Source organism: Salmo salar, unplaced genomic scaffold (assembly GCF_905237065.1).
Source record: "Salmo salar unplaced genomic scaffold, Ssal_v3.1, whole genome shotgun sequence".
Classification (NCBI taxonomy): domain Eukaryota; kingdom Metazoa; phylum Chordata; class Actinopteri; order Salmoniformes; family Salmonidae; genus Salmo; species Salmo salar.
The window spans coordinates 95001-102750 of NW_025547245.1; the positions used below are offsets into that span (position 1 = coordinate 95001).

Sequence of the window (7750 nt, forward strand, 5' to 3'; positions counted from 1 at the left end):
CATTCAGATAAAACAGCCTCCCTGTTTGTTGTTCCGTTGTAGCCTCCAACCCCATTCAGATAAAACAGCCTCCCTGTTGGTTGCTTCTTGTAGCCTCCAACCCCATTCAGATAAAACAGCCTCCCTGTTGGTTGCTTCTTGTAGCCTACAACCCCATTCAGATAAAACAGCCTCCCTGTTTGTTGTTCCGTTGTAGCCTCCAACCCCATTCAGATAAAACAGCCTCCCTGTTGGTTGCTTCTTGTAGCCTACAACCCCATTCAGATAAAACAGCCTCCCTGTTGGTTGTTCCTTGTAGCCTACAACCCCATTCAGATAAAACAGCCTCCCTGTTTGTTGTTCCATTGTAGCTTACAACCCCATTCAGATAACTCTTACTTCCCTAATGTTATTCCATGTCCCTCCACTGTAGTTCTGCTGATCGGCCAACAGAAACAACAAGCTACAGGCCAGTTTAATAAAATGGGGCGCACCTTATTTAAAAACTACATTCAAAAAGGTTTAGCCTTCTATTGAATTTAGATTTGAAATGTCATGGGATATTTCACTGTATGTAACAATGTTATATTGGTATTTTAATTACATTTATAAAAAGACTTTTCATTGCTAAAATTGGCCTATAATTTGTTCTACAAAAATTAATACTCATAGCCTCCCAAAGTGTCCCAGTGGTCGAAGACACTGCCTGGTTCTAGTCCTGGTTCTGTCTCAGTGGTCTAAGGCACCTCATCTCAGCGCTAGCTGTGTTGCTACAGATCCTGGTTCTAGTCCTGGTTCTGTCTCAGTGGTCTAAGGCACCTCATCTCAGCGCTAGCTGTGTTGCTACAGATCCTGGTTCTAGTCCTGGTTCTGTCTCAGTGGTCTAAGGCACCTCATCTCAGCGCTAGCTGTGTTGCTACAGATCCTGGTTCTAGTCCTGGTTCTGTCTCAGTGGTCTAAGGCACCTCATCTCAGCGCTAGCTGTGTTGCTACAGATCCTGGTTCTAGTCCTGGTTCTGTCTCAGTGGTCTAAGGCACCTCATCTCAGCGCTAGCTGTGTTGCTACAGATCCTGGTTCTAGTCCTGGTTCTAGTCCAGGCTCTGTCTCAGTGGTCTAAGACACTGCCTCGCAGCGCTAGCTATGTTACTACAGATCCTGGTTCCAGTCCAGGCTCTGTCGCAGCCGGGCCGCGACCGGGAGACACACGGGGCACAATTGGCCCAGCGTCGTCCGGCTGAGGGGAGGGTTTGGCAAGAAGGGATGTTCTCTAGCGACTCCTGTGGCGGACAGGGCGCAATGCACGCTGACGTGGTCGCCAGGCTTCCTGTTTCCTGTTCACCTTCCGGGTTTGAGCGAGCATCGCGTCCTTTAGTTGGGGTTGTGTTTCGGGAAGGACGCACGGCTCTCGACCTTCGCCTCTCCCGAGTCCGTACGGGAGTAGCAGCGATGGGACAAGACTGTAACTACCAATATGAATACTCACAAAGTATTGTAATATTAAATGTCTGTTGGGATATTGAATAACCGAGGCCCCATCCCTAGCCATCCCCTGTGAGTTGTCATCGAGGCCCGTCCCTACCTGTGAGTTGTCGTCGAGGCCCATCCCTACCTGTGAGTTGTCATCGAGGCCCGTCCCTACCTGTGAGTTGTCATCGAGGCCCATCCCTACCTGTGAGTTGTCGTCGAGGCCCATCCCTACCTGTGAGTTGTCGTCGAGGCCCATCCCTACCTGTGAGTTGTCGTCGAGGCCCGTCCCTACCTGTGAGTTGTCGTCGCAGGGTTCCAGTAGCATGCTGCTGTGAGCTGCGGAGGCTGAACTCTCTCTCCGAGGGAAGGCTGGGTTCTCCAGCAACATGTTACAGATACTGGACACACACACACACACACACACACACACACACACACACACACACACACACACACACACACACACACACACACACACACACACACACACACACACACACACACACACACACACACAGAGAGAATAGTAAATAGCAGGATTTTTATATTTTAGTCATTTGCATTTGAGTCATTTAGCAGACACTCTTATCCAGAGCGACTTACAGTAGTGAATACATACATTTTATACATGTTTATTTTTTTTGTGCTGGCCCCCCGTGGGAATCGAACCCACAACCCTGGTGTTGCAAACACCATGCTCTACCAACTGAGCTACAGACACTCTTACCCAAAGCTACGTCACAGTCAGCTAACTCACTGCTTGTAAGAGATGGTCAGCGGTAGTCATGGAGATAGTTGTAGTTCTTTCAGGTCAGTGGTAGTCATGGAGATAGTTGTAGTTCTTTCAGGTCAGCGGTAGTCATGGAGATAGTTGTAGTTCTAACACATTGAGATCTCAGGTCAGTGGTAGTCATGGAGATAGTTGTAGTTCTAACACATTGAGGTCTTTCAGGTCAGTGGTAGTCATGGAGATAGTTGTAGTTCTTTCAGGTCAATTGTAGTTCTTTCAGGTCATTGGTAGTCATGGAGATAGTTGTAGTTCTTACACATTGAGGTCTTTCAGGTCATTGGTCTGGATGAGTTCTGCTACATAGTTCTCCTGGACATCAGGAAACAGATCCAACTAGAGAGGAGAGGAGAGGAGAGAACAGAGGAGAGGAGAGGAGAGGAGAGGAGAGGAGAGGAGAGGAGAGGAGAGGAGAGGAGAGGAGAGGAGAGGAGAACAGAGGAGAACAGAGGAGAGGAGTGGGGAGAACAGAGGAGAGGGGAGAACAGAGGAGAGGAGAGAACAGAGGAGAGGAGAGAACAGAGGAGAGGAGAGAACAGAGGAGAGGAGAGGAGTGGGGAGAACAGAGGAGAGGAGAGAACAGAGGAGAGGAGAGAACAGAGGAGAGGAGAGAACAGAGGAGAGGAGAGAACAGAGGAGAGGAGAGGAGTGGGGGAGAACAGAGGAGAGGGGAGAACAGAGGAGAGGAGAGAACAGAGGAGAGGAGAGAACAGAGGAGAGGAGAGAACAGAGGAGAGGAGAGGAGTGGGGAGAACAGAGGAGAGGAGAGAACAGAGGAGAGGAGAGAAACAGAGGAGAGGAGAGAACAGAGGAGAGGAGAGGAGTGGGGAGAACAGAGGAGAGGGGAGAACAGAGGAGAGGAGAGAACAGAGGAGAGGAGAGAACAGAGGAGAGGAGAGAACAGAGGAGAGGAGAGGAGTGGGGAGAACAGAGGAGAGGGGAGAACAGAGGAGAGGAGAGAACAGAGGAGAGAACAGAGGAGAGGAGAGAACAGAGGAGAGAACAGAGGAGAGGAGAGAACAGAGGAGAGGAGAGAACAGAGGAGAGGAGAGAACAGAGGAGAGGAGAGAACAGAGGAGAGGAGAGGAGTGGGGAGAACAGAGAGGAGAGGAGTGGGGAGAACAGAGGAGAGGAGAGAACAGAGGAGAGGAGAGAACAGAGGAGAGGAGAGGAGAGAACAGAGGAGAGGAGAGGAGAGAACAGAGGAGAGGAGAGAACAGAGGAGAGGAGAGAACAGAGGAGAGGAGAGAACAGAGGAGAGGAGAGGAGTGGGGAGAACAGAGGAGAGGGGAGAACAGAGGAGAGGAGAGAACAGAGGAGAGAACAGAGGAGAGGAGAGAACAGAGGAGAGGAGAGAACAGAGGAGAGGAGAGAACAGAGGAGAGGAGAGAACAGAGGAGAGGAGAGGAGTGGGGAGAACAGAGAGGAGAGGAGTGGGGAGAACAGAGGAGAGGGGAGAACAGAGGAGAGGGGAGAACAGAGGAGAGGAGAGAACAGAGGAGAGGAGAGAACAGAGGAGAGGAGAGAACAGAGGAGAGGAGAGAACAGAGGAGAGGAGAGGAGTGGGGGAGAACAGAGGAGAGGGGAGAACAGAGGAGAGGAGAGAACAGAGGAGAGAACAGAGGAGAGGAGAGAACAGAGGAGAGGAGAGAACAGAGGAGAGGAGAGAACAGAGGAGAGGAGAGAACAGAGGAGAGGAGAGAACAGAGGAGAGGAGAGGAGTGGGGAGAACAGAGAGGAGAGGAGTGGGGAGAACAGAGGAGAGGAGAGAACAGAGGAGAGGAGAGAACAGAGGAGAGGAGAGGAGAGAACAGAGGAGAGGAGAGAACAGAGGAGAGGAGAGAACAGAGGAGAGGAGAGAACAGAGGAGAGGTTATAGACATACTAGATGTAACTATTCATTAGAAGTGAGGGTAACTATCAATAGAGAAGTGGTTGTGTTGTGTCTGGTACTGCTCACCACTCCTCTGACCAGTACTCTGACGTGGGGCTGCAGCTGAGGTCTCTCTGGTCCCTGGATTTCCTGTTGAACTGAGGGACCTGCCCTCTCCTCCGCTGCCCTGGGGACGACAGGGGCTACGGGGTTAGGGTTTAGGGGAACAGCGAGAGCTGGGACGGCGAGGGGAGGTTCAGTAACTACCACCTGAGGACCAAGGGACAGCAGCGGGGCTCCTGGCTGGGGGTTGAGGCCCCCGAGAGTCTGGTTGCCCAGGGTGATGCGATGTCCTGTCTCCGCGGGGCCCAGACGCTCGGGGGCCGATGCTACCAGCACGGCGGGGGCCGGGACGCCGCAGGGGCCCCCAGGCCACCGTTGGGGAGCGACCTGGGGAACAAGTTGGGGACGAAGGGTTCTGGGTTGTTGCATCTGGAAAGCGCGGGTCAGGAGGAGAGCCTGGGGATCCGGGGGCGGCCGGGGCTGAGGCTGGTTGAGTGGTCCAGGGTGGAGCTGCTGTAAGGGGGATCGGGGCTGGGCATGGGGCTGAGGAGGTGCAGGGGGCTGGATGTAAGGGAGCAAAACTAACTTGACCTCCTGCAGGACAGGCCTGGTGACGGGTTGGGGTCTGGTCTGGGTTGAGGTTGAGGTGGACGGGGCGGAGGTGTCTCTGTCTCTGTACTGTGAGGTGGACGGGGCGGCGGTGTCTCTGTACTGTGAGGTGGACGGGGCGGAGGTGTCTCTGTCTCTGTACTGTGAGGTGGACGGGGCGGAGGTGTCTCTGTCTCTGTCCTGTGAGGTGGACGGGGCGGAGGTGTCTCTGTCTCTGTCCTGTGAGGTGGACGGGGCGGAGGTGTCTCTGTCTCTGTACTGTGAGGTGGATGGGGCGGAGGTGTCTCTGTACTGTGAGGTGGATGGGGCGGAGGTGTCTCTGTACTGTGAGGTGGATGGGGCGGAGGTGTCTCTGTACTGTGAGGTGGATGGGGCGGAGGTGTCTCTGTACTGTGAGGTGGATGGGGCGGAGGTGTCTCTGTACTGTGAGGTGGATGGGGCGGAGGTGTCTCTGTACTGTGAGGTGGATGGGGCGGAGGTGTCTCTGTACTGTGAGGTGGATGGGGCGGAGGTGTCTCTGTACTGTGAGGTGGATGGGGCGGAGGTGTCTCTGTCTCTGTACTGTGAGGTGGATGGGGCGGAGGTGTCTCTGTCTCTGTACTGTGAGGTGGATGGGGCGGAGGTGTCTCTGTACTGTGAGGTGGATGGGGCGGAGGTGTCTCTGTCTCTGTACTGTGAGGTGGATGGGGCGGAGGTGTCTCTGTCTCTGTACTGTGAGGTGGATGGGGCGGAGGTGTCTCTGTCTCTGTACTGTGAGGTGGACGGGGCGGAGGTGTCTCTGTCTCTGTACTGTGAGGTGGATGGGGCGGAGGTGTCTCTGTACTGTGAGGTGGATGGGGCGGAGGGGTCTCTGTACTGTGAGGTGGATGGGGCGGAGGGGTCTCTGTCTCTGTACTGTGAGGTGGATGGGGCGGAGGGGTCTCTGTACTGTGAGGTGGACGGGCGGAGGTGTCTCTGTCTCTGTACTGTGAGGTGGATGGGGCGGAGGGTCTCTGTACTGTGACCTCGATGGAAAGGTTGCGGTCTGATGACCCTCAACCTCTTTTAGCTCTATGATTGGTCCATCGCCTTCAGAGGCCACACCCCACAGTGCTGCTGGACGAATCACACGTCGCCGTGCCGGATTCAGGGGCTGCAGAGAAAAAGAGAGTGCAAAGGAGAGAGAGAGAGAGAGAGAGAACGGCTGGTTAGGACAGACACACAGTTAGAGAGTCTACAGACCAGACATGGGTCACCTAGTCAGCTCCAAACCTGTCCCAAGTCTGGGTTAGAGGTCAAGGTAGGGATGCTAACCATTATTAACCGGTCAGCAGCTGAACACAGAGACTGGTAGGATGGTCACCTGTCAGACAGCGAGACAGAGACCGGTAGGATGGTAGTATGCTGTCATCATCATCATCATCGTCGTCTGGCTGGTCAGACACCAGGACAGGGTGAGAGGTCAGGGGTTAAAGGTTACCTCTAGTATGCTGACATCATCATCATCGTCGTCGTCAGGTTTGTCAGAAACCAGGACAGGGCCGTTTGGGTCCAGAGCGACCGGCTCCTCGTCAGAGTCATCCAATATGGTGATGAAGTTCCTCTTACGCACTCGAAGACCTACACACACACACACACACACACACACACCAAACACACACAGTTAACGGTAGCCTGTGTGTGCTCTTGCCTTGGCTTCAGAAACCCCTGCTTGTGCTGTTACCTTGGCTACGGTGGATGTTGAAGCTGACCAGGTGGATCACGTCGTCGTCGTCGTCGGCGGCGGTTCTGTCCGCCATAGTCAATCACACTGCCCCGAGTGACACGCTGCTCGCAGACACACACTGACCGACGACACTCGACACCATCCCCCCTACACACACACACACACACAGGGTTAATACCTTATACTGCTCTGATAGACAAGACCCATTATATACCCCAACACACACGGAAGAGATGTCAAGGTGCAGGCAAAGTGTATGTGGGGTCAAGAAAAGGACTCACTGACTAGAGAAACGGTTAATTCGACGGCTACTGCAGTCAACTCCAAGCCAAACAGTAACTCAGCGGATGGGGGTCTGAACTTGGCCTGTCCTTAGCTAGCTAGGGGGGGGTCGGATGGGGGGTCTGAACTTGGCCTGTCCTTAGCTAGCTAGGGGGGTCGGATGGGGGTCTGAACTTGGCCTGTCCTTAGCTAGCTAGGGGGGGGTCGGATGGGGGTCTGAACTTGGCCTGTCCTTAGCTAGCTGGGGGGGGTCGGATGGGGGTCTGAACTTGGCCTGTCCTTAGCTAGCTAGGGGTGGTCGGATGGGGGGTCTGAACTTGGCCTGTCCTTAGCTAGCTAGGGGTGGTCGGATGGGGGTCTGAACTTGGCCTGTCCTTAGCTAGCTAGTCATTTGTTTTGGGGGGTCGACAAAACTTTGAATTCAATACAAAAAACTTTTTTGTAGCCAACTTAGGTAGCTAGCTAATGAGTTGACGATAGTATGAAAAATGAGGAATGTAGTTAGTTAACGTTAGATAACTGTGTTTGAATGACTAACATTACTAACTAGTAAGTTAGCTGGAGTTGTCCAAGTATCAGGCTAACAAGCGTTAGCTAGCTAGCTAACTAGCAAAACAAGTTCAACAGGGAAAGTTGTCAGTCTCGAGTTAGAAGTTTATCAAAAAAGGTGTTAGCGACCCCAACTAGTTAACTACATCAACTTTAACTAACTAAGGTTAGTACTAACTAAGTTAGTTAACATTCATGTAGCCCCACAGACGTATCTTTGATTGCAGCCGTAACGTTACAGAGACAGCTAACGTTAAAAAGAGAAGAAGAGAGAGAGAAAAGAGAAAGAAGAGAGAAGAAAGAGAGAAGAAGAAGAAAAGAAAGAAGAAAAAAAAAAACGAAGCAACCTTGTAGTATGTGCTGTAGTATGACTAACCTTTAACCTTTTGTTGTACAACTATTCCCCCATGCCCCACCACCCAGCAGTACCTTAGA

General features: G+C 52.8%; 1 protein-coding gene across 1 annotated transcript in view; it reads right to left on the reverse strand.

Annotated features, from left to right (window-relative positions):
* LOC123731750 (E3 ubiquitin-protein ligase RNF216) overlaps window positions 1-6557 on the reverse strand; it is a 48916-nt gene extending 42359 nt beyond the window's left edge. Inside the window, exons 1-6 of the mRNA XM_045711155.1 lie at window positions 6482-6557; window positions 6239-6378; window positions 6122-6191; window positions 4195-5744; window positions 2494-2570; window positions 1740-1845 (exon numbers count right to left, since the gene is read on the reverse strand). Of these exons, the coding sequence (XP_045567111.1) occupies window positions 1740-1845; window positions 2494-2570; window positions 4195-5744; window positions 6122-6191; window positions 6239-6378; window positions 6482-6557 (2019 nt within the window). The remainder of the gene's footprint in view (window positions 1-1739; window positions 1846-2493; window positions 2571-4194; window positions 5745-6121; window positions 6192-6238; window positions 6379-6481) is intronic.
* Between the last annotated feature and the right edge of the window lie 1193 nt (window positions 6558-7750).